The 27,120-nt window shown below is 43.2% G+C and overlaps 1 protein-coding gene across 3 annotated transcripts in view; it reads left to right on the forward strand.

Annotated features, from left to right (window-relative positions):
- The first annotated feature begins 600 nt into the window (after nucleotides 1-600).
- The window catches only part of LOC137521835 (ubiquitin carboxyl-terminal hydrolase CYLD-like), an 83,604-nt gene continuing 57,084 nt past the window's right edge, over nucleotides 601-27,120 (forward strand). For all 3 annotated transcript variants that reach the window (XM_068241623.1, XM_068241633.1, XM_068241643.1), the window contains exons 1-3: nucleotides 601-805; nucleotides 13,574-14,071; nucleotides 19,851-20,214. In XM_068241623.1, coding sequence (XP_068097724.1) covers nucleotides 13,622-14,071; nucleotides 19,851-20,214 — 814 coding nt within the window. In that variant the 5' untranslated portion in view covers nucleotides 601-805; nucleotides 13,574-13,621. The remainder of the gene's footprint in view (nucleotides 806-13,573; nucleotides 14,072-19,850; nucleotides 20,215-27,120) is intronic.

A 27,120-nucleotide genomic window follows, 5' to 3' on the forward strand; every position in this document is an offset into this window, starting at 1 on the left:
GGAAAGATTCATCAGGTTTTTTTTTGTTAACTTGTCTCTGTCGTGAGACTGCCTTTAATTTGAGTCCTAAGAAGGTAAGAAGAGGAAAGTAATCAGTTCAGTTCACAAATAGCAATATAACCTGACAGACAGTATTAGCCTTCCTCATCCTCACTGTCTCTAATCTAAAACTAATTAAAAGTTTCATCTTGAGCACCAGTTTAAACCGTTCACGGTGGAATATTTCCGTTCAGACAGCTATATAGTCACAGTAGAGAGTGATTTCATTGCAAGTCACAGTCCCTGTGAAGGACCTGACCTTAGTAATCACATCACCCTCGTCCAGGTAATGGGATGAAACAGAGCACAAGCCTGCACTGCCTCCTCCTTAGTCCTTACAGATCTCCGTACAGCGTTAGGGCATCCGGCTACACAGCACACATGCTCCCCCTAGCGGCAGAACACACAATCGCCTCATTGCTCCACTTTTCACGCTAATGAATGGGACTTTCCGCCTCCGGCCCAGACCTGCCCTCCCCGTTCTGCCATTGGCCTTGATCTTCTTCTTGCCGCTGATTGGCTGACAGGGCGGCCCACACATATCGTTGCAAACTTCCTGGTTGTAATTTCCCAAAGTTGAGTCAAGTGGTAGAAAGTTACAATGCGGCACTGCGCAGGGGATATTACCTGACACCAGAAATTCCCTTTATCTAATATGGGAAGTCCAAACTACAATGCTGCTTCCGCGTTACCCACACGGCAAGAAACAGCCCCTTATTAGCAGCAGATACTGAACTCTACACTGCAACAGGCTGTCAGCAGATAGGCGAGTATCACTAACTATGCTTATAGCTCGGCTCCAGCAATATTCCTACTGAAGTAGTCTTATGGGGAGAGGTGCTAGAAACTTTATGCTATGTGTTTTCTGTCTGTGTCCCTTTGGTGAGATTTCCCCTCACGCCCTATGGATCTCCCTGGAGCATTCATATAAAGGACAGCAGCAATAAACATCTGCTAGTAACGATTCCTCACTACAAATACTGATTTATTTTATTCTATCAGGGGATTTTAACCTCTATACATAGATATTTCTGCTTCTATCACACTTGGAGAACCCTTCCTGACTGGACAGGAATTGAGGGAAGTGTTCACAGATGGGGATGCAGGTCAGGAATACAAACCCGGAAGTGGCTTTAGCCTTCACTAAATAATCTGCAATCTCCAAAACTAAAATGTATTATATATTTATAAAAATTGAACATAACAAATATAATTCCAACCAACAGTTTTTTCTGCTTTGACTAAAGGAGAGCTAGAGGATTTGTGGACATATTATTACTTCTGTTCAACAGTTAATATTTACCTGCATTTCCTGTGGCATGAATGTGAACCTGTGTATAAATGCGTGGCTTGAGATTTAAAGGACACCCTAGATAAAATGTATAGATGTGTAATGGAGTACATACTTAGTTACTACTGGCATCCTTTGGCAGGCTGTGTCCTCTGCTTTCCCCGTTCACCTCCTTTAAGTACGTATTATTTTGTGACTGTTCAGTTCGGTGCAGGGAGAGCCGTATGACCGCTCTCCCTGCTGCCAGTAAATTCCAATGCGGCATTAAATACTATTCCACCTCTGAGTTGTCCGTAATTTGGAGGGAGATGTAATTTGGGGTTCTGACAGCCACTAGAGCCCCAAATTACCGCTATGCGGGGCTCGCAGCATAGCATTGCTGCAATAATGGCGCCCAGCTTCAGTGAGGCTACTCAGGGCCAAAATAACCTGCTTCGCCTCCTTTAGACTCTTTAGTAGGCCTTGAGAGTAATGATGCTTGCATAGTAGCCTCCCCATAGTCGTGCTGATGTGCTGTCCCTGGTGGCTTTCCTTCTGCCTGGTGCTTGCTAATGACTTTGGGGCGGCTACTGCACATGCACGTGGGGCCTACTAATGGGACTTATAACAGACAAAAGGAAGCAGAAAGGGGGGGGGGAGGACACAGTCTGCCAAAGGATGCCTTTAGTGACAAAGGTATGTACTCCATTACACCACGTTTTTGTGGTTTCGGATATCCTTTAAGCGACTGTCTCAAATTCTGGCTACTCCTTCCTCTTTAACGTTAACCTAAAGACACAAATGAAAAAAATTAGACCCTCTTTTTCTCTGCCGCGCTCGTACACAGAGGGGAGCATGGCTGCGAAGAAGAGGGGAGGATTGGGGAAGTCGCTGGAGCATCCAGAGGTACCCCAATCCTTTCTGACCTCTCCACTGCTGGCTGACACCCTCTTCTTTATGGTCATGTTCCTCTCCATGTGAGAGAGCTGCCATAGAGGGAAGCCTTGGGATGGCCCCAAAGCTTCCACGACCTCTTCACTGCCAGCTGGGACCCAATTCTTTGCAGTCATACTCCTCTCCATGTAAGAGCACAGCTGTACTGCACACTGTAGAGGGAAGCCTCTGGATGCTCTCGAAGCTTCCCCGTTCCTCCGGGACCCTCTTCTTTGCAGCCATACTTCTCTCCGTGTAAGAGCACAGCTGTACTGCACACTGTAGAGGGAAGCCTCTGGATGCTCTCGAAGCTTCCCCGATCCTCCGGGACCCTCTTCTTTGCAGCCATACTTCTCTCCGTGTAAGAGCACAGCTGTACTACACACTGTAGAGGGAAGCCTCTGGATGCTCTCGAAGCTTCCCCGATCCTCCACTGCCAGCTGGGACCCTCTTCTTCTTCTTCTCTGACTTGCCCTCCTCTGTGTATGGCGGAAAAAGCCATGCATGAGCAGCTCCATACTACTGTGCAGGCGCGGACCGTACTTTGTGCCTGCACAATGCGACCACTCTCATACATGGGGGGACATTAATGTCGGATACTTTCAAAAGGGTCCGAGTGCAGGAACTGAGGGGTGTAGAAAGATTGGGTAAGCATTTGGATATTTTTTTTTTTTTTTTTTGCTTAAAGGGGACCTTAAGAGGGATATGGATGCTTCCTTTTAACAATACCAGTTGCATGTCAGTCCTGCTGATCTCTTTGGCTGCAGTAGTGGCTGCATCACAGACCTGAAACAAGCATGCAGCTAACCCAGTCTGACTTCAGTCAGAGCCAGGGCTGGCTCTAGCGTGGGGCAAGAGGGGGCATCGCCCCCTTAAATAATTACTCTGACCTCTCAAACAGGTGGGGTGGCAGCGGAGAGAGAAGAGGGAGCAATGCAGGCACAGTGGGGAAGGGGGGACGTCTCTCCCCCCCCCCTTCCCTCACCTTGGGGCTCCCCCTCTCTCTTGCTTTCTCCTCCAGATATCAGCGGCTGGCAGGGGTGCAAGACACTTCCTCTCTTCCCAGCGTGGGACAGATCTGTACGTCTAGACCAGAGTAGCGGCGCACAGATCTCTCGCCCTCCCAGTGCATTTACTGGGGAAACGCTGTGTGTCATTACGTGCATTTACTGGTAAAAGGCTGTTTCTCATTAAATGCATTTACTGGAGAAACGTTGTCTGTCATTATGTACATTTACTTCATATTTTTTTTATGCAACTACGTTAGCTGGTATAACTACATTAGTTAGCCCCGCCCACACGGCGTCATGACCACGCCCATTTTTTGCTGCAATTTCCCCTTCCATGATGCCCCCTACCCATTTTTGACTGCCCCCTCATATGTGCCTGTCTAGAACTGGCTCTGGTCAGAGCACCTGATTTGCATCTTGTTGAGGGACTATGGCTAAAAGTATTAGAGACACAGGATCAGCAGGAGAGTCAGGCAAGGGTATTATTTTAAAAGGAAAAATCCATATCCTTCTCAGTTTAGGTTCCCTTTATTATTATTATTATTATTATTATTATGTATTTATATAGTGCTGATATCTTCCGCAGCGCTGTACATAGTATATATACAGGTCCTTCTAAAAAAAATTAGCATATTGTGATAAAGTTCATTTTCTGTAATGTACTGATAAACATTAGACTTTCATATATTTTAGATTCATTACACACAACTGAAGTAGTTCAAGCCTTTTATTGTTTTAATATTGATGATTTTGGCATACAGCTCATGCAAACCCAAAATTCCTATCTCAAAAAATTAGCATATTTCATCCGACCAATAAAAGAAAAGTGTTTTTAAAACAAAAAAACACAACTGTTGTTCAGTTATGCTATGCACTCAATACTTGGTTGGGAATCCTTTTGCGGAAATGACTGCTTCAATGCGGTGTGGCATGGAGGCAATCAGCCTGTGGCACTGCTCAGGTGTTATGGAGGCCCAGGATGCTTCGATAGCGGCCTTAAGCTCATCCAGAGTGTTGGGTCTTGCGTCTCTCACCTTTCTCTTCACAATATCCCACAGATTCTCTATGGGGTTCAGGTCAGGAGAGTTGGCAGGCCAATTGAGCACAGTAATACCATGGTCAGTAAACCATTTACCAGTGGTTTTGGCACTGTGAGCAGGTGCCAGGTCGTACTGAAAAATGAAATCTTCATCTCCGTATGGGCAGCACGGTGGCGTAGTGGTTAGCTCTCTCGCCTTGCAGCGCTGGGTCCCCGGTTCGAATCCCAGCCAGGGCACTATCTGCAAAGAGTTTGTATGTTCTCTCCGTGTCTGCGTGGGTTTCCTCCGGGCACTCCGGTTTCCTCCCACATTCCAAAAACATACGGATAAGTTAATTGGCTCCCCCTAAAAATTGGCCCTAGACTACAGTACTTACACTACATAATATAGACATATGCAATGGTAGGGATTAGATTGTGAGCTCCTTTGAGGGACAGTTAGTGCCAAGATATATATATATATATACACTGTACAGCGCTGCGTAATATGTCGGCGCTATATAAATACTAAATAATAATAATCTCCGTTAAGCTTTTCAGCAGATGGAAGCATGAAGTGCTCCAAAATCTCCTGGTAGCTAGCTGCATTGACCCTGGCCTTGATAAAACAGTGGACCAACACCAGCAGCTGACATGGCACCCCAGACCATCACTGACTGTGGGTACTTGACACTGGACTTGGGGCATTTTGGCATTTCCCTCTCCTCAGTCTTCCTCCAGACTCTGGCACCTTGATTTTCAAATGACATGTAAAAGTTGTTTTCATCCGAAAAAAGTAGTTTGGACCACTGAGCAACAGTCCAGTGCTGCTTCTCTGTAGCCCAGGTCAGGCGCTTCTGCCACTGTTTCTGGTTTAAAAGTGGCTTGAACAGGGGAAAGCGGCACCTGTAGCCCATTTCCTGCACACGCCTGTACACGGTGGCTCTGGATGTTTCTACTCCAGACTCAGTCCACTGCTTCCGCAGGTCCCCAAAGGTCTGGAATCGGTCCTTATCCACAATCTTCCTCAGGGTCTGGTCACCTCTTCTCGTTGTGCAGCGTTTTCTGCCACACTTTTTCCTTTCCACAGACTTCCCACTGAGGTGCCTTGATACAGCACTCTGGGAACAGCCTATTCGTTCAGAAATTTCTTTCTGTGTCTTACCCTCTTGCTTGAAGGGTGTCAATGATGGCCTTCTGGACAACAGTCAGGTCGGCAGTCTTACCCATGATTGCGGTTTTGAGTAATGAACCAGGCTGGGAGTTTTTAAAAGCCTCAGGAATCTTTTGCAGGTGTTTAGAGTTAATTAGTTGATTCAGATGATTAGGTTAATAGCTCGTTTAGAGAACCTTTTCATGATATGTTAATTTTTTTGAGATAGGGATTTTGGGTTTTCATGAGCTGTATGCCAAAATCATCAATATTAAAACAATAATATGCTTGAACTACTTCAGTTGTGTGTAATGAATCTAAAATATATGAAAGTCTAATGTTTATCAGTACATTACAGAAAATAATGAACTTTATCACAATATGCTAATTTTTTGAGAAGGACCTGTAGTCTTGACACTAACTGTCCCTCGGAGGAGCTCACATTCTAATCCCTACCATAGTCATATGTCTATATTGTGTAATGTATGTATCATAGTCTAGGGCCAATTTTTAGGAGGAAGCCAATCATCTTATATGTATGTTTTTGGGATGTGGGAGGAAACCGGAGTGCCCAGAGGAAACCCATGCAGACATGGGGAGAACATACAAACTCCTTGCAGATGTTGACCTGGCTGGGATTCGAGCCGGGGACCCAGCGCTGTAAGGCAAGAGCACTAACCACTATGCCACCGTGCTGTGCTACTTTTGAGGTAGTGGGTATCTACCTGGATTAAACTTTCTAATTTAAAGCTGCATAAAAAGTGTAATACAATTTGCATCAACTTGAACAAGCCATGGCGTATTGTTGCCAGCAATTGTTTTGTGGCTAGCAACACTATAGTTATTAGAAGTGTATTCAGGTGACACCCTGCTGCTGATCTTGTCACTAAGCATTCTTGTTTATAGCAGTGGTTTGAATTGATTCAGTAAACCTAGACTTTCTCTGTCAGCCCTATATTTCCATCTGTCATGCTGAAACTGTACTACACATTTTACAGCTTTGTTTTCTTAGAACTGCAAATCCTATGAGCTCCAGGGTCTATTAGCAGAATCATTGCTTTGTGTCTTGTAGTGGGATCATTCAGAAATATGGATCACTTCATTGTAGATAATTTATTTGAAATAAAAATAACTGATGATGACGCTGGTATCTGAAATGTGTATTCTGTATGGAGAAGCTATACATTTAGATTGGTATAGACTTTTTTACTTGAGCCAGAATAACTGCTCTCTCTTTGTAGATCACTTGTAGATGTGCAGCAGTGGAATTAGCTTTCAGCAGTATGTCTGACAATTAAGAGAAGACAGTGACATTTTTCAGCAGTATTTTACTAGTGTGAGCTATGGTCCTGTCTCATTATTTCTTGCAAGTGTGAGAAATGTTCTGCGTGTGGTTTCTGACAGTATGCGGGAGGATCAGGCTGTCATAAATACAGCAGAAACAATTCACATGTGAAGGAGGATTCCATGAGGCATCATCTACTGAACTAGTAATATCAGACACATTGGTGCTTGGAATTTTGTGTACCCATTAAACATTCTATATTTTATATGACTGTGATCTAAAACATTATCTGATTTTCAAACAAGTCCTAAAAGTATATGAACCTAGCTAAACAAAGGATACAAAAGCGACTATATTTGTTTATCTATTTATTAGGGGCAAGAAGAAGTTGGTGGTTTCATAAACTGAGGAGTTGGAGTCAGATAATGTTGCACTCCACAGCCCTGCTAACTTTCTCACCCTGACACTGAACCATTTCTCACCCTCAGGGCCAGCGCTTCCATAGAGGCCAAGGGAGCAATTGGGCCCCCTCCCCCCCAGAGCCTGTGGGGCCCCCACGTTGCCCCTCCTCCCCTCCAGCTATGCTGACCCATGACATTGGGGATGCTGTGTGTTTACTCTTTATAGGAAAAGAAGGATGTGAATAATGGGAACCCCAAAAATGCTACACATGGCATACAAATGTCTCTTAAAACAGGCGACGGAGTATGCAGTGTGTAACACAGACTGTCTGCCGCCAAGCCCCAGCACGAGAGATTGAACTGCCCGGTCACTCACTTTTGTAGTGCAAACAGTTTCGCAATTTAGAGTTGTTGTGTTGTGTGTACGAATGTCTCTAAGATGGACAGCTTGTGGACAGTTTGGAAGCAGGCGACAATGATTACTTTACAATTCCGTGGCAGATTGCTTCCGTTGTGAGATCACTCAGTATGTTGTCGTGTGTACAATTCTTGCGGGTGCGAATTGTCACTCAAAACCGCACGCTGCAGTAGTTTCTGCCTCGCAGCTAAAGACATTTGTATGCCGTGAGTATTTAGCCTCACTGGAACTGAATAGGAATGATCAACAATGGAAATTTGCATGTTAGGGATTTCATTATTTCCCTATATTGCCCTTGTGTGGGTGCAGGAGAGCCAGAAGCAAAAATGCTACTTCATTTCCCTTTCCTGCTGCAGAAGAACAAACCTTTTTTTACTCCTCAGTTTCTAATATAATAATGGGGGAATTGTAGGAAAAGCTCATTTCAAAGCATTATATAGCTAGAATGAATTCACTATGCACGTTTTTTTTTTTTTTTTTTTTTTTTTTTTTTTTTAATGGAATGTTCATTGAAACAGAAAACTTAACATCATGATTAATGCATGTGTTTTATTATTAATACAAGCACACTATGTATGTCTAATTCACCAAAATAGCCCAGGCTGCACTTCTCTATTTATGAAACCACCTTCTTGTCATTAAATAAAGATACACTACAGGCAGATATAAAAGTTTGTCTTTAGAGGGACCCAGGGGATACAACCTACTTGCTGATCTCATCCAAGTTCATTCTGGCTTACAGTTTAGTCTAGTGTCTGTTGGACAATTCTCTTGGATTAGTGTGGACTTTAAGTGCCACTAGTAGTGAGTGTAGTTTGAGGTACAGAGTGTAAGGAGTGTAAGTCGTTCCATGGAAGCTTGGTTTCATTGTTAAATAGGTATGTCTGTAGGTCTTGGCATATATTATCCTACTGGTAACACTCATCCTACTGAATATGTGATCTGTGTATTTTGACTGTGAAAAGATTGGTGGTGCTAGAAGAGCTGGTTTGAGTATAGATGTGACTGCTGATCTATTGGGATTCTCTCATACTAAAATAGTCCAAAAACTTCCAGCTAGTGGCAGTATTTTGCTGGGCTGGTTAAAGTGGCTAGAGCACAGGTGTCGAACTCCAGGCCTGGAGGGCCAGATCCATGCCACTGTTTTGGATGGACTGAGGAAGAGAGGAATGTGTTCTACCTGATGGACCACACCTTTCCTGATTCATATCCATCAATTCATTTGAGCTGTGTCAAAAATGTGTGAGGATCTCGGCCCTCAAAGGACTGGTTTGACATCCCTGGGCTAGAGGGACCAGATTGGTTTGATCTGACAAATTGGCCACAGTAACTCTGAAAATCATAGTGTGGTGAGCAGAAAGATAACCCTCTACAACACGTGTCGAACTCCAGGCCTGGAGGCCTGATCCATGCCAGTGTTTAGGATGGACTGAGAAAGAAAGGAATGTGATCTGACCACACCTTTCCTGATTCAAACCCATCAATTCATTTGAGCTGTATCAAAAATGTGAGGATCTCGGCCCTCGTAGGACCAGTTTGACATACCTGCTCTACATGTAGCAGATCATGTTGTGTTTCTGCCTGTCTTAGCCTATCTATGGTGGACACAGATTTAACAAACCGGCACAAGCAAAGATGGGGAAAGGTAGTTTGGTGTTATAAATGTTGATTTCTGTTAATGTAGCTGAGTTATAGTTGCCAACAGCATAAATCCAGGGACCCAACCTACCTTGTGGAAACGTCTAGGTTGGTGGTAAAATGAGAGATTTGTAGCATAAATATGCTTCTGAAAAATCCGTAGAAATTGCTTGACACAAGTCTTGACAACATCAATCTTCAGAATATCTGTATAGCACCTTGTCTCTTTGCCCGTGGACCACACTTTCCCTATTGGACTGCAACCCAGCAGACCAGGTGGTCGGTCTGGGATTCATTAGCATCTAAATTAATCTCTTGAGTTGATGTGCAGCACTAGACCCCTGTTATGGGATAGGAGGATTCCGCAAGACATCATCTACTGAACTAGTTATATCATACACATTGGTGCTTGGAATTTTGTGTAGATGCATAGGAGGTGCATTGTGTTTCTCACGTGCATCTAGTGTCTGGTCCAAATAGTTATAGGTTGGATACCTCCTATATGAGTATTTCTCTATACATATTGGTTTTAATGCATACCCAATGAAGATCAGTTTTAAAGGTACTGTAGGGTTCTTCCCCCTTGTGGAAAATGTGCTGCATATTACATTTCCCTGTAACGGCTCTTCAGAATTGTTTGTGGTATTCCTGAGATAGGAAATGTAGCGCATCAATTATAAACTTATAGATAATTCAAAAAGTAGCAAAACACTAGTAGATGTTTTAATTAGATTAGGTATTACATTTGATAAAAGTATGGAATAATGAATCGCTAGACTAAACTAGGCAGAGGCAGGAATCTAGCATGTGTACAGCAACATTGATGTGTTGCCAAAAGATGTAGAGTGTCAGATCATCTTGGCTGAGCGCATATTTCTCCTCCTTACCACTCTATTCAAAACTGCTTAGTTGTGCAATGCACTGTTTTCCCTCCTGCCTCCATCAGATCAACAGAAAACATGGTGAGACTGTGGCCATGCTGTCTGTACAGCAATCAGCCCTGATCTGTCCCCCCAGTCATTTCTGTTGTATTCTTTAGCCCATTATACAATACATACAGTGATGTGAAAACTATTTGCCCCCTTCCTGATTTCTTATTCTTTTGCATGTTTGTCACACTTAAATGTTTCTGCTCATCAAAAACCGTTAACTATTAGTCAAAGATAACATAATTGAACACAAAATGCAGTTTTAAATGATGGTTTTTATTATTTAGTGAGGAAAAAAAACTCCAAATCTACATGGCCCTGTGTGAAAAAGTGATTGCCCCCTTGTTAAAAAATAACTTAACTGTGGTTTATCACAGCTGAGTTCAATTTCTGTAGTCACCCCCAGGCCTGATTACTGCCACACCTGTTTCAATCAAGAAATCACTTAAAGGAATACTATCGATGTATGCATTTATTTTTAAATGCTGTATGTTGTAGCACACATTAGGACAAGTACTAGGAGCAATTTGTTTCCTCACACAGCTGTTCCTCTCAGCTGTAAAATCCTCCGTCAGTTTTGGCAACAGTGTTGGATACAAAAGTTATCTAAATACTGCTCCCAGAGGGCTAGACCATGTCTCTGCACAGGGGAGTTGCTATCAACTCCTCAGTTTATAGTTTAATTATCACCTTGCTGAAAGACTCTTATTTATATGGTGGTAAGAGGTTAAAGATTCTAGCAATGTGTGTTTATTATCTTTGCTTCTCTTGACTGATAAAGATACTAATAATGCTAATTGTAGACAGTGGTCTGCCCCTCTCAGCACCTTGTAAAGTGGATGCAGCCTGGAGTGAATCACCACAAGCAGGCAGCCAGTCTGAGTGTAAACACAATAGCTAGATATATTCCAGAAATATTACAGCTCATTTAGTTACCTGTTACCACCTCAGATCAGCCTATTTCTCCTCATGTCTGCTGCATGCTGTGAGTGACACAGTGAAATATATTTGTGAGCTGTGTGACAGAGTAACCAAGCAGCTCAGGGTGACCCAAACTACTATGAGCTGTGTGAGAAATGAATTTTTAAGCAGGGATAGCAAGAGAGAGATCTGGGTGAATAAATAAAGTTCCCCTAGCACTAGTGGTAATGTGTACACTAATATAGAGTATTAAAAAAAAAAAAGTCGTTTCTATAGATAGTATTCCTTTAAAGTGAATCTGTATTAAAAAAATGCAGCATAAAAAAACATACCTATGTGTTCAGGGAACTCTCCTATTCCCCTCTGTCATAATTTCGCCCCTCCCCGCCGCATTAAACATAATAAAAAACTGTTTTATATAGTTTGTTTATAAACAAAAAAAATGGCCGCCAAAACCGGAAGTAGGTCAGTCCACTGGACATCTCAGCACGAGAGGAGCGTAGGTTACTGCATGTGCATTATGCCCTCTCGTGCTGCTGGATCCTAATCAGCTGCCCTCTCTGTTTACATTACACATTACGTTCTCTTATCCTTCTGTGAGGTGGAGAAGGGAGGGTTGCTGCGGAGACAGTGTGACAGGCTGGGAGAGCCTGTGTAAAGATCTGCAGGCTCCGATGAACTAGCCTGTTACGCTTCATTGGATCACAGCCGCAGGGGGACAGATACAAAGATTATTCATTGTAAACTCACAAGTATTGCAGCCGGACGTGTGAAGTCAGTATTTACCTTCTGTTCCCCCTGCCGCTGTGATCCAATGAAGCGTGACAGGCTTGTTTATCGGAGCCTTCAGCTCGTTACACAGGCTCTTTCAGCCTCTGCCTGTCACACTCTCTGTCTCCGCAGCTCCCTCACTCATCAGGAGGTGCAATGTAAATACACCACACAGGAGGGCATGGAAGGGGCGTGCATAACATGTCCTCATTACTGAGGAGACAGCCCCTTCCAGATAGAAGGCGACAAATCAGACAGAATGAAGAAACATTGAGTTGTTTCACAGAGGGGGCATTTAAAAAATGTTCCAGTAAGCCAGATCACATTAGAATAGGTATAGGAACTTGTAGGATAGAAGAAAAAGGGATGAAAATTTTGTTACGGAGTCTCTTTAAATAGGAGCTTTCTGACACAGAGAAGTAGACCAAAAGCACCTCTAAAGCTAGACATCATGCCAAGATCCAAATAAATTCAGGAACAAATGAGAACAAAAGTAATTGAGATCTATCAGTCTGGTAAAGGTTATAAAGCCATTTCTAAAGCTTTGGCACTCCAGCGAACCACAGTGAGAGCCATTATCCACAAATGGCAAAAACATGGAACAGTGATGAACCTTCCCAGGAGTGGCCGGCCGACCAAAATTACCCCAAGAGCACAGAGAAAACTCATCCGAGAGGCCACAAAAGACCCCAGGACAACATCTAAAGAACTGCAGGCCTAACTTGCCTCAATTAAGGTCAGTGTTCACGACTCCACCATAAGAAAGAGACTGGGCAAAAACGGCCTGCATGGCAGATATCCAAGGCGCAAACCACTTTTAAGCAAAAAGAACATTAAGGCTCGTCTCAATTTTGCTAAAAGCATCTCAATGATTGCCAAGACTTTTGGGAAAATACCTTGTGGACCGACGAGACAAAAGTTGAACTTTTTGGAAGGTGCGTGTCCCGTTACATCTGGCGTAGAAGTAACACAGCATTTCAGCAAAAGAACATCATACCAACAGTAAAATATGGTGGTGGTAGTGTGATGGTCTGGGGTTGCTTTGCTGCTTCAGGACCTGGAAGGCTTGCTCTGATAGATGGAACCATGAATTCTACTGTCTACCAAAAAATCCTGAAGGAGAATGTCCGGCCATCTGTTCGTCAACTCAAGCTGAAGCGATCTTGGGTGCTGCAGCAGGACAATGACCCAAAACACACCAGCAAATCCACCTCTGAATGGCTGAAGAAAAACAAAATGAAGACTTTGAAGTGGCCTAGTCAAAGGCCTGACCTGAATCCTATTGAGATGTTGTGGCATGACCTTAAAAAGGCGGTTCATGCTAGAAAACCCTCAAATAAAGCTGAATTACAACAATTCTGCAAAGATGAGTGGGCCAAAATTCCTCTAGAGCGCTGTAAAAGACTCGTTGCAAGTTATCGCAAACGCTTGATTGCAGTTATTGCTGCTAAGGGTGGCCCAGCCAGTTATTAGGTTCAGGGGGCAACTTCTTTTTCACACAGGGCCATGTAGGTTTTGAGTTTTTTTTTTTCTCACTAAATAATAAAAACCATCATTTAAAACTGCATTTTGTGTTCAATTATGTTATCTTTGACTAATAGTTAACGGTTTTTGATGAGCAGAAACATTTAAGTGTGACATACATGCAAAAGAATAAGAAATCAGGAAGGGGGCAAATCGTTTTTCACATCACTGTATGTTTTCTATAAAATTGTTTTCCCTATACTCCTGTATTTGTGTCGTGTAATGTAACTGATGGCTTTTTTCCACTCTGATTCTCTCATTAGGTTTGCTGTCAATCTCCATATTGGATCTTGCGAATAAAGGAGACCAGAATGTCCTCCCCAAGTTTTATAGCAATTAGAGACTTCTTATCATCTTACCAGTCTTCTGACGGCACATGTGAGAGAGTGGAGAGAGGGAGCCTGCTGACTCTAACCGGATCTCCACCATCCAATGCTGCTGGGAAGGACAGTGATTTCTACTCTTCCCAGGAAATCTGGCTTAGAGTACATGAATCCCAGAAAGTGGTCTCTGCAGATTCAGAGTCGGTGCGTAAAATCGGATCTCTAGTCTTTAGCATATTGCTAGCAGTGACTGACACAGAAGAACGACTGGCATTTTACCAGGATGGCAAACGGTTTAAAGAAGTGGCAAATCTGAACCCAGGCGATTATGTTCGTGTCCAAGTGCTGTCATCCAGCGGGCGCAAGGAGAGAGGTGTGTTACGCTACAAAGGGTCCGTCAATCACAAGCAAGAAGTCCTCTTTGGAGTGCAACTATTGGTAAGTTCTGTCTACATATCCCAAGATACAAAAATAAAGTTTCAACTGAACTTTTTGTATTATAGGACGTAGCTCAGTATTAATCCATTGACTTTCTTCGTTCTGATGGAGGTGAACAATGAATAATTTAATCTTACTTCAGGCAACAAAACGCCTAGCCTGAATAGAGGCCGTCCATATACATACATGGAGGTGTGGGTTGTTGTCTTCTTCATGCTGAATAACCATATTGTCCACGTCATAGTTCCATAACATGCATTATGCAGATGGTAATTGTTTGGGTTAAACAGCGGAAGGTATAAACTGTAGTTAAATGGTAAATTTGTAAAATAGTATTGAAGAGTCTCTTGAGAGCTCCCCATCAGATTGGTGCCAGTTCTCATCTCTGTAGATAGACCTGCAGAGCGAGTCCATCTCCGTACAGATATCTTCTATATTCTGCGTTTCTCCTGCATCTGCGCATATTTTATTAATAAAAACTACTCAAATGCTAATCCATCTGTTAATTTTCTCCCATTAACCCCATTTTATTTCTGTAGTAAGTTTTTTTCTGCTCATTACATCATTAGCTTAATTTATCATTTATTTCCTATACTTATGTAGTGCTAACTTACTGATTTTACACAGTCCATGTTGTACAGGAGCGTTCATGTATGCCCTTATACCCAAAGGCAGTCTAACTCAGTTGGTTAAAGGGACACTTAAGTCAAACAAAAAAAATGAGATTTACTCACCTAGGGCTTCCAATAGCCCCCATGCAGCTGTCCGGTGCCCTCGCTGTTTCCCTCCGATCCTCCTGGCCCCGCCGGCAGCCACTTCCTGTTTCGGTGACAGGAGCTGACAGGCTGGGGACGCGAGTGATTCTTCGCGTTCCCAGACACATTAGCACCCTCTATGCTGCTGTATGGTATATGATATATGCTATAGCAGCATAGATTACGCTATTGTGGCCAGGAACGCGAAGAATCACTCGCGTCTCCAGCCTGTCAGCTCCTGTCACCAAAACAGGAGGTGGCTGCCGGCGGGGCCAGGAGGATCGGAGGGAGACGGCGAGGGCACCGGACAGCTGCATGGGGGCTATTGGAAGCCCCAGGTGAGTAAAACTATTTTTTTTTTTTTTTTGACTTAAGTGTCCCTTTAAGAACGTAACTGTAAAATTTGTTTTCTTGAGTAACATTTCCATACTCCTTGTATTAAAAGTATTCCCATAACTCCTATGATTATAGGGAGATTGTGGGGGGGTTATTTATTCTGCCCCAAGTAGTCATAGTTTCTCCATTGCCAAAGACATAATAAAAGAAAATACAGTGGAGTCTCAATTAACCAGCAGTCTCGACCAACCAACCAGCACAAATTGCCAGCAGTACCTACAGTGGTGAAGGCCAACTTCTTAGCTGTTTGTAGGCTCTACTGTACTTAAAGGACTACTGTAGTGGGTTGGGAAAAAAAAAAAAGAATTGAACTTACCCGAGGCCTCTAATAGTCCCCCGCAGACGTCTTGTACCCGCGCAGCAACTCACCGATGCTCCGGCCCCGCCTCCGGTTCACTTCTGGAATTTCCGACTTTAAAGTCGGATAACCACTGCACCTGTGCGGCCGTATTCTTCTCATGGCATTCATCAGGACGTGCTCATTTGGTAGCACTTATTGTGCAAAAAAGGAAGCACTGGTAGCACTGACGGTGCAAAAAAGGAAAAAGGAGTACCAATCAAAATATCTAGGCTTCTTTATTGTAATGCCGGTATCCAGTCACCAACTGATACACAATCAGCTGCAGGATGCCTAGGTATGTGAGTGAGGCAGGGAAGGTGAAATACATTAAGGTCTACACACCTATAGTCTATCAAACAGCAGCAATATAAGCTTTGTAGCCGGGTGTAGTGTAGAGAACAAAATACCAATACCAATAAATAATGTATACGCATATCAGCAATTGAATTTGTAAATGTAGTATATTCTCTCAGAAAACAAGCCAGAATGGCTGATGGAGTATAAAGTCACGTATACAAGCCTGATTTAGGCGGCCAATAATAACCACCTAAGCCGATAGGCATGTGTACAGCAGCCCCCAACCCGCGAGTGATCTGCCCGATGGATCAACTCAACCCCATGATGGCCGATTGCGTTGTCTGCGCCGTTCCCCTGCCTGCTGTGTGAGGTCAACCACGCACCGCTCAGCCCCTCGCATAGCAACAGAACGCATCATCAGCTTCATAGCTGACATAAGTCTGTACAGGCTGGCCAGCGATGTCGCTCAAGGGGATTGGGTTCCAATACCCGACAGGTGGCACAAGTCAAGAGGTGTGTACACACCTTAAAATAAAAGTCCCATCAATCAGGAGGAACAAAGGTAAGCCACAATTACCCAACAACATGTTTTTGAGGTAGGGAGTAGCTCTTTGTGCTGCTATCTCTTGTGTTCAGTTTCAACGGTGCCAGCTGTGTTTATATGTCTGTCCCAGCCATACTCTGCGATACCTGTATTGATCAGCTTTAATTTTTGTTTTCTGTCTTCTGAGACAATGTACTAAGTTTTTGCAAATTCAATTGCTGATGTGTTTGTAAATTATGTATTGAGGCAGGGAAGTCCCACCAAACAGCTTACAGCTGTTTTGTTTGTAAAGCTAATGGTTGGTCACAGCATTCACAGTGTATTATGGGCACATGGCATATCTGCCATTTATAAGCACGCTGCAAGCAATTATCTGTATCTTCCCCACCACACCATCCACCATGGCATCCTACAGCTCTGTATTTGTTGGTGACTAGACTACTCTCGCTCCAATGAAGAATCCTAGGTTTTTCAGGTTGGTGCCCTTTTTTTTTTAAACTTTTCTTGAGTTTGTGCACAGATATTTTTCTTCCTGGAGTTCAACTATAAAATTGTCCTTGTAGTCTTCATTTAGGAGACCCTTACTAATTCTGCACCTTCAGAAGACAACACAAGGCCTTCTTTAATGTTGCATTTACAGAATATATCATCACAAGGGCCTCACTAATACAGTATCTGCAAAGACACTATCACGAGGGCCTCACTAACCCTGCACTAGTGCTGCAGCTGCATAAAACATAAATAGAAAACTCTAGTTAATGCTGTATTTGCAGAAGGCACTATTACAAGGCCCTCACTAATGCTGCACCTGAAAGTGCAGATTACAGTTTTACAAAGGCCTCATTATGGCTCAATCTGTAGAAGACATTACCACTGACCTGGCTTCATGTGTTACTGAGATAACGGGATAGGCCTGAGGTCAGTAACAGAGTGCAGTATAGTAAAGGTTTTCATGTTGACAAATAGCTATTATTTGTCTGTTTTGCTCCATCAAAATCCATTCACATACAGCAATATGGATGTTTTTTTGCTAACAGGCCCTAGAGGTAATGGAGAACATCCAGTATTGTGGTGTGTGCTGTTAGAGCCATGTGGCATGGTATCTCTGCTGCTGTGACATGTCTCTAGAGCTTGCGACACAGTGCTAATGAATCGCTAGGGAGGAAGTAATATTTGGCAGCTGCTGAATTCAGAGCTAGAGTTTGCTAATTGAGAGTGACAGGTAGCTAACAATAGGCTTATATTGGAAGTGACAAATGCCAGCAACATCATTCCTCGGAAATATTGACAACCTTTGGTTGCTTATTGATTGATAGTCCAATCATTGTAGAAATGCACAGTGACACCTTTTAAATGTATGCACTAATGTTGCAACTAGTAACCACTGTGAAACAGAATATACAGTATTTAAAATTACCAAGACTCTTCTATGTGTTGCGTTCATCCTGCTGGTTTCACCGGCAAGTTTTGTAGGTATAAGATAGGCCTTGTTTTGCTGTTGGTAAAGGTATCTTTGCTCCATAGATGACTTACCAAGTCTGGGGACTTTGCTCATGAGTGACTTGTATATTGCAACAATAAAGTGACGGTCTCTTCTGCTCAAAAACATTGCTAAATTCAAACTTTATTAAAACCAACAACATACAGGAAAAGAGAATGGTGAAGAAACCGTTTAGCACACTGTCTGTTCACACATGAAACCAAGACTAGTTTTTTGTGCAAATATAATGCAAAAATAACATCAGCATGTTATACATGGATGAACACCACCTAAAGAGGAACTCCAGTGAAAATAATGTAGTAAAAAGAGTGCTTCATTTTTTACCATAATTATGTATAAATGATTTAGTCAGTGTTTGCTCATTGTAAAATCTTTCCTCTCCCCGATTTGCATTCTGACATTTATTACATGGTGACATTTTTACTGTGGGCAGGTTATGTACCTGCTCCTAGCTGTTTTGGCTGTTATAGACAGCTGTAAACAGCTAATTCCTGTTTGTGAACATTGTTACAATGTGGCAGTTTGCCCAGAGTACCGTGGTACTCAGAGCTTCTTGTGGGAGGGGTTTCAGCACAAAATCAGTCATACAGCGCCCCCTGATGGTCTGGTTGTGAAAAGCATTATATTTATCATGTAAAAGGGGGTATCAGCTACTGATTGGGATAAAGTTCAATTCTAGGTTGGAGTTTCTCTTTAATTCCAGGAGAAGACAGTACATTAACTGCCACGTATCAGGCACAATACATAGGCTTATACAATTCCTTACAGTAGTCCAAATTGACACATTTAGAAATGCATTATAAACCTCGATGTGTTTTATGACGCAGGATTCACTACTTCAGGAGGACGCTGTTAACATATTATTGCAAATGACAGATCCCCACTATAATATGTGAAGAAAAATGATTTTACTAATTAAATCTTACAAGATATGGATTAATACACAATGTGCTTAGGGGATGGTGTTGTGACCAGATGGGCGGGCAGCATCCAACAGGTAACCAATCGTGTGGAATAGAAGCACAGGTCCTTTTTAAACTAACCACAATAAATAAACAAATGTGCTGAAACCCTACACATTTTGCCTGAACACTGAAATATAAATCATATTACTTGCATTTCCTCCTTGAAATGTTTTTTTCTTCTCAAATCATTTAATTGATTATAAAGCTAACAATACAACAACTAGTTGAAACACTAAAGTCAACTGTGCTCATTGGTAAGAAAATTACAGAAAAGAACAAGAGGGGTCAATACAGAGGCTACAGACATTTGTGTCTAATGCATCAATACAGTCATTAAACATCCGTAGACATAAACTTAGTTCTTGATATCTGATATGGATTCTTATAAACAGTATGTTAACCGTTTGCTGACACCACATGGCTGGAGTTTAAGAGAGCCATGTCTAAAGAAAGGGAAGGGGAATAGAAATAGCTGGGTCTAGAGACAGCGTTGCACTCTATGGCATATTTTCCTCCATTTAGCCCCAGATAGTTAAGAACCTGCAGTGCCCTCCTTGTGTCAGCTTACAATATCTCACTCCATAGCTTAGAGTTTAGTAAGTCAGTATTTTTAATACAGTAGCAATTTTTCCCAAGAAGATATGTAAGGAGCGGAAAGGAGAGAGAAGGGAAGGAGGAGAAGAAGAAAGGAAAGGAAATGGACACCACTGCCTCTACTTCCATTGATCATCATTGATTATTTTCATTTCAACCACCTGCTAGCTCTTTTCTACCAAGCAAGCCAGACCATAGTTTATGAAATTTGAAAGCACAGTCTCTGTTAAGCTATTGTTTTAGGGGATCCATACATCTTTTGGTCCATTATTTCTGTTACTGTTCTATAATCTGAATTCTGGAATATGATGGCATTAAATAATATTAATAGAAATAATAATAGTTAATTCCAACACCTAATTTCTGATCCCTTATTTCACTTTGCAGGGCTCTGCAGAAGGAAAGGGCTTCACAGATGGCTCATTTAGAGGACACCGGTTCTTTCAGTGTCATGAGAACTGTGGGGTTTTTGTTCCAGGAAGCAAGCTAGAGCGAGATTGGGGAGAATATCCAGTCCAGAAACAGAGCAAAATCGAGGACAAGCCTTCTTTGGAGCAAGACGAGGCCTTTCAGAGAAACAGAACTCACCAAAAGCCAATTACTTTTTTGTCCCGTGGAATCAGGCAGCAGAGCCCACCTAAAGCTGCAGAAAGAGACAGAGATGTACAAAGGGCAGAGGAAAAAGAGAAAGATGTACCCAAAGCTTACGAGAAAGATGAAGAGGTGCCTAGAGCTGGAGAGAGAGCAAGAGGTATCATTTTGTTGACATTCTTGCTTTATTTGTCAGTGAATTCCCTTAAAAACTTTTGACAGGATCTGAGCATACATTGATTAGACTGATTAGTACGGCATTTGAACAGTTACAGACAGCACTGTCTTCTTCAGTTGAAAGCTTACATCTGAAGTCAAGTGATATTACATTTTGTTTGTGTCCTTATCAGCCACTATCAGTAAAAGTTCCTGGCAGTGCTTGAGCTTGTATGGATAGCAGAAGGTAAGGCCGGGTTCACATTAGGACGCCTGCCCCGTACGCTTCGTACGTTAGCGGAGCGGGAACGCAAGGTCCCGACATGTCGGGAACGTCTGCTCCGATGAGCGGAACGCAGGGAGCGGAACGTAGCATTGTAAACTTTCCCATAGGGAAAGCATTGCTGCGGCTGCTGCGTTCCGCTTATCATGTAAAATTAGCCTAAAACAGCAGAAAAATCTCTCTAGAAACATTACAATACAGCAGCGATGCAATAAAATGCAATGGCTGCTTTCAGAGCAGATAAACTTTTTTTTGGGAACTTGTAATCTGTAAATGGACAATATTTGTGCGCAAAAAAATATGATGACTGTATGGGGAATAAAAAGTAGGTAAACACATTTTTATTGAATATCATGTCAGCGTTTAGGGCTCGTTTCCACGGTGCAGAATAGCCTGGATTCCACTGCTGATGAAATCGCATGCGGATGCGATTCCCCATGCGTTTTTTGCCACGAATTCGCATGCGAATTCGCATAGGTGAGGGTATATGCAATTTTAACCATGTCACTGCCTCTGTGAATTTACATTCGTACCTATGCGAATTCGCGGCAAAAGAAACCGCATGCGATTTCCCTATTAAATACATTGCATGCAATTCGTATGCATTCCACTCGCAGGCGAATTCTGCGGCTCTTTTGTGCGTTTTTTCACCGCTGAAAAAAACGCACCTCAACAACGCTACAGTGGAAACAGGCCCATCCACTTGCATTACATGTGCGAATCCGCATGTGTTGGACGCATGCGGATTCGTGATAGTGGAAACGAGCCCTTAATCCCACTTTAAAGACTACTACTTGTCTGACTGTTGATGCTGTTCCTTCTGCTATATTGCTTACAACGTTTCTGAACCCAACCAAGTATGCTGTTGTAACTCTTGCATGTGTGCTTGTTCTGCTTCAAAATGTTTAGCAAAGTTTTCAAAATAGTAAAAACAATAGTTCGCATAGTCACTGCGTATAAAAAAAAAAGAGCATCGTGCACATGAGGCTCACTCTGTATGTGCTCGTTCTGAGTATATGGCACAAACTACTGAAGCCAAACGATCAGCATGACAGGCTGAAGTCTCACACTTTTTTTTTTTTTTTTTTTTTTTTTTTTTTTTTGAAAGTAAGGCTAGCAATGCCTCTTTACAAAACGGATGCCTAATTGATCAAGTTCTGATCCATGCAGGTGAAAGGTAACTGTCCATTTGTACGCACCTTTATATGTAGTTATTCACTTACCAGAAAAACACTTTAAAGGGACTCCGAGCTGTGCGGAAACTATGGAAAGATGCATACCATTTTAAAGCTCTCTTTCTCCTCTTTCCAATGATATATAAATTGCTGCCCTACGCCTTTTAGTTTTCGCTATTTTCACGATTGAAATTGCCGCGGCCACGATTTCGATCTCAATGGAGCTGCTGACTTTGAAGAAAAGTCGCCCTGTGTAATACAAGTAACTATGGAAAGATAGATATCATTTTAAAGCTCTATTTCTCCTCTTTCTGACGACACCTAAATTGTCACCCTATGCCTTTTAGTTTTCTCTATTTTCGCGATCGAAATCGCGGCCGCGGTAATTTCAATCGCGAAAATAGCGAAAACTAAAAGGCGTAGGGTGTTGGTTTATATATCATTGGAAAGAGGAGAAAGAGAGCTTTAAAATGATATGCATCTTTCCATAGTTTCTGCACTGCTCGGAGTCCCTTTAAGGCTCCCTGCCGATTTTCCCTGAATACATTCAACAGAAAAACGGAGGAAAAACCCAGCATGCAGTAACGATTAAAAATCGGAATCGGATGTAAAAAACAGATTAAAAATCAGAATCGCATGCAGTGTGCAGGGAGCCTTAAGATGGATGTTTCTCAGCTTGGTCCATTATATCTTTTCCAATCACATTGCCCATTTAATAGCTAGAAATTGATAACCAAGTGTTAACTACACATCTCTTGGTAGTCTTTACCATATTCACTCTCACTTGGGTGCATGCATGATTCACACCTTAAATTTACTTTCAGTGCTGTATATTTTACGTTGCAGGAATTTCATTATTATTCAGTATTTTTGGATACTGTAGTCTCACTTAAAGAGAACCCGAGGTGTGTTTAAAGAATGTTATCTGCATACAGAGGCTGGATCTGCCTATACAGCCCAGCCTCTGTTACTATCCCAAACCCCACTAAGGTCCCCCTGCACTCTGCAATCCCTCATAAATCACAGCCACGCTGTGAGGCTGTGTTTACATCTGTAGTGTCAGTCTCAGCTGCTCCCCCGCCTCCTGCATAGCTCCGGTCTCTGCCCCTGTCCCTTCCCTCCAATCAGCAGGGAGGGAAGGGATGCAGGCGGGGACTGGAGTTCTGCAGGAGGCGGGGAGAGCAGCAGACTGACACTCTAGAGATAAACACAGCCAGCTCTGACAAGCTGTTTGTCAGCAGTGTGGCTGTGATTTATGAGGGATTGCAGAGTGCAGGGGGACCTTAGGGGGGTTTGGGATAGCAACAGAGGCTGGGCTGTATAGGCAGATCCAGCCTCTGTATGCAGATAATATTCTTCAAACCCACCTCGGGTTCTCTTTAACACTTTCCATAACCTGAAACTGGCTGTCACATTTTCAGTATGCCCCCACCTCACTCATTTCATCTGGACACAATCTCCCTCGCTTGCAAAACCAAGACATTGAAACACTATATATGTTACAAAGTATGAAATTCAGGCATTCTATAGAATGCCTGACCATTTTAGGCAAAGTACGAAATCTCTTTTTCTGTTAGGTACTTTGCCTAGGCATTCTATAGAAAGCCTAAGACAGGTTCGGCAAAGTGCGAAATGTTACGTACTTTGTCTCTCCCCTCTCCTCTCCTGTTATGTCTGCAGCTCTCTCTTTCTGTTCCTTACTTCGTTTTTTCATTAGCGCTCTCTTGTCTGTGCCTCTGCTTTGCTTTGTCAGTTACACCAATGGCTGGTATTTTCTTTAATCTCTGTCTCTATTTCCTCACCCCCCCCAAAAATGTGCTTATTTCTTGCTGCAAGTAGAGCATTGTATCATGACTTTAAACTGCCAAAACCCAACTGCCACTCCCCCCCCCCCCCCCCCATCCCTGCACATGATGTCCAGCTTTTCTTTCCTTTTTCTTGCTCATGGGCTCCCCCCTGGCAGCACCTGAAGGCTCCTTCACAGCAGCGCTTTCCACATACAGTAAATATCAACATGCATGCACCCATCATCACTAGCCTCACTGACAGCATAGGTATTGCAGCTGTTACAAAGTGTGAAAAAAAAAAAAAAAAGGTACTCTATAGAGAACTTGGTATTCTACACTTTGCCTGAACGACTTCAGGCATTCTATAGAATACCTGGCAAAGTATGTAACGAAACAGACATTTCGTACTTTGCCTAATCGCTTCAGGCATTCTATAGAATGTCTAGTTAGAATGCCTGATTTCGTACTTTGCCTGTAACATATACAATAAAATGGTGACCATTCTTCCTCACTTCCTCCTGGCCTCGGATTGCTGGGCACAGCTTGATACCTTAGCAGCTCTGGCCGTGCCTCCTCCTATCAGGCTTGAGGGCCCTCCACTAGTAGACCTGGACTTGCTTTAACCCCTCTGGACTAAGATAATTTTAAACCTCAGTGGCGCAAACAAATGTTGTCATTTGCCATATTAAGGGCCGGTTCAGAAGGCTGGTTTCTTGTTTAGCAAATACTAAACAGGTTTTTGCTTCCAAGCAGAAAAGCAATTGCCATTTGTTCCCATCGTTCCATCATTGTCACATTTTGAACTCCTACAGGGATACAGAACACGCAACATGCTACACACAGCATCTCGGTAAACTATAACAACCACGCCACAGGTGCAATTGACTGTAAACACATTTAGATGAACGCTTCCATTTATCTCGGCGCTAGACTCAGTGGATCCTGGTGCTAAACGACGTGGATGGATGGCATCGGCCATCCGCCTGAACTCTTTTTTTTTTTTTGAAAAAAGACGGTTACTTAACCACTTGCCGACCGCGCACTCATAACGCGCGTCGGCAAAGTGGCAGCTGCAGGACCAGCGACGCAGTATTGCGTCGCCAGCTGCAGGCTGATTAATCAGGAAGCAGCCGCTCGTGCGAGCGGCTGCTTCCTGTCAATTCATGGCGGGGGCTCCGTGAATAGCCTGCGGGCCGCCGATGGTGGCTCGCAGGCTAAATGTAAACACAAGCGGAAATAATCCGCTTTGTTTACATTTGTACGGCGCTGCTGCGCAGCAGCGCCGTAAGGCAGATCGGCGATCCCCGGCCAATCAGCGGCCGGGGATCGCCGCCATGTGACAGGGGACGTCCCGTCACTGGCTGCACAGGACGGATAGCGTCCTGTGCAGCCCGGATCTCCAGGGGGGGGGCAGGTAGGAGAGGGAGGGGGAGGATTTCGCCGCGGAGGGGGGCTTTGAGGTGCCCCCCCCCCCCCCGCAACACCCGCAGGCAGGAGCAATCAGACCCCCCCAGCACATCATCCCCCTAGTGGGGGAAAAAAGGGGGGGCCATCTGGTCGCTCTGCCTGCACGCTGATCTGTGCTGGGGGCTGCAGAGCCCACCCAGCACAGATCAGCTACAACAGCGCTGGTCGTTAAGGGGGGGTAAAGGGTGGGTCCTCAAGTGGTTAATTATATGAGGGTTGTCCAGAAACTAACAGCCGTTTTCAATTATAGTAATCAATTAAGTAAACATTTTATTTTAGACAAGCGGTATTCCGGATTATTTTTCCGCATAATCACCTCCTTTATTTCAGCATCTTTTTTTTTTTTTTTTACAAAGTTTCCAATCCCTTTGTTGCAGTAGTGTCACACTCCTCACCTATGGGTTGGGTATGAGCTGATTATTATTCATGTGAATGCTGCTGAACCGTTGCTGGCTATCTGCAGTTATGTGGCAAGCGATGCAGGTAAAGAAGATGCTAACCTGACAACTGCACATAAATGAATACCTTGTGTGGCAGATAAAAGCAAACGGCTGTTACTTTCTGCATGACCCTCGTATTTTACAGTGTATTTCAAATATGTGCACTGGGAGTTTCACATTAAAACTATCCCTTTCTGCCTATAAAGCTGAAATACACTCACCTAAAGGATTATTAGGAACACCTGTTCAATTTCTCATTAATGCAGTTATCTAATCAACCAATCACATTGCTTCAATGCTTTTAGGGGTGTGGTACTGATTAAGACAATCTCCTGAACTCCAAACTGAATGTCAGAATGGGAAAAAAAGGTGATTTTTTTTTTCTTTCATGCAATTTTGAGCGTGGTATGGTTGTTGGTGCCAGACGGGCCGGTCTGAGTATTTCAGAATCTGCTCAGATACTGGGATTTTTACACACAACCATTTCTAGGGTTTACAAAGAATGGTGTGAAAAGGGAAAAACATCCAGTATGCGACAGTCTTGTGGGCAAAAATGCCTTGATGATGCTAGAGGTCAGAGGAGAATGGGCCGACTGATTCAAGCTGATAGAAGAGCAACGTTGACTGAAATAACCACTCGTTACAACCAAGGTATGCAGCAAAGCATTTGTGAAGCCACAACACACACAACCTTAAGGTGGATGGGCTAAAACAGCAGAAGACCCCACCTGGTAGCACTCATCTCCACTACAAATAGGAAAAAGAGGCTACAATTTGCACAAGCTCGCCAAAATTTGACAGTTGAAGACTGGAAAAATGTTGCCTGGTCTGATGAGTCTCAATAGTCAAAATTTGGCGTAAACAGAATGAAAACGTGGATCATCATGCCTTGTTGTTTGTGGTGGTGTAATAGTGTGGGGGATTTTTTCTTGGCACACTTTTTAGGCCCCTTAGTGCCAATTGGGCATCGTTTAAATGCCATGGGCTACCTGAGCATTGTTTCTGACCATGTCCATCCCTTCATGACCACCATGTACCCATCCTCTGATGGCTACTTCCAGCAGGATAATGCACCATGCCACAAAGCTCGAATCATTTCAAATTGGCTTCTTGAACATGACAATGAGTTCACTGTAATAAAATAGCTCCCACAGTCACCAGATCTCAACCCAATAGAGCATCTTTGGGATGTAATGGAACGGGAGATTCGTGCCCTGGATGTGCATCCCACAAATGTCTATCAACTGCAAGATGCTATCCTATCAATATGGGCCAACATTTCTAAAGAATGCTTTCAGCACCTTGTTGAATCAATGCCACGTAGAATTAAGGCAGTTCTGAAGGCAAAAGGGGGTCAAACACTGTATTAGTATGGTGTTCCTAATAATCCTTTAGGTGAGTGTATATAGATGATCTATGGTGATGAGGCTTGCTAACACAGCTTTCTCACATACAGGGGTGGTTTTGCCAGCCCGTCAATAGGTTCCCTGGCTGTGACAGCACCTACACACTATATTCCAATCAGTAAGTAAGTAGGTAGGTAAACTGCAAAGGGGTGCAGGAGCCCTTATGGAAAAAAGGCATTCGCCATTGGCGCCGATTATAAGAATGGAAATTTGGACGCACGGAGGTGGCCGCTATCAGGCGCCTTTGTGCTCCAAAATGTACCTTCTTTGCCACAAATCACAGCTTTAATAATGCTGCAGAGAAGGTAAATTTCAGCACCTAGAGGCACCCAGTAGTATCGCAGGGGACGGG

The sequence above is a fragment of the Hyperolius riggenbachi genome, chromosome 1, assembly GCF_040937935.1.
Source record: "Hyperolius riggenbachi isolate aHypRig1 chromosome 1, aHypRig1.pri, whole genome shotgun sequence".
Lineage (NCBI taxonomy): Eukaryota > Metazoa > Chordata > Amphibia > Anura > Hyperoliidae > Hyperolius > Hyperolius riggenbachi.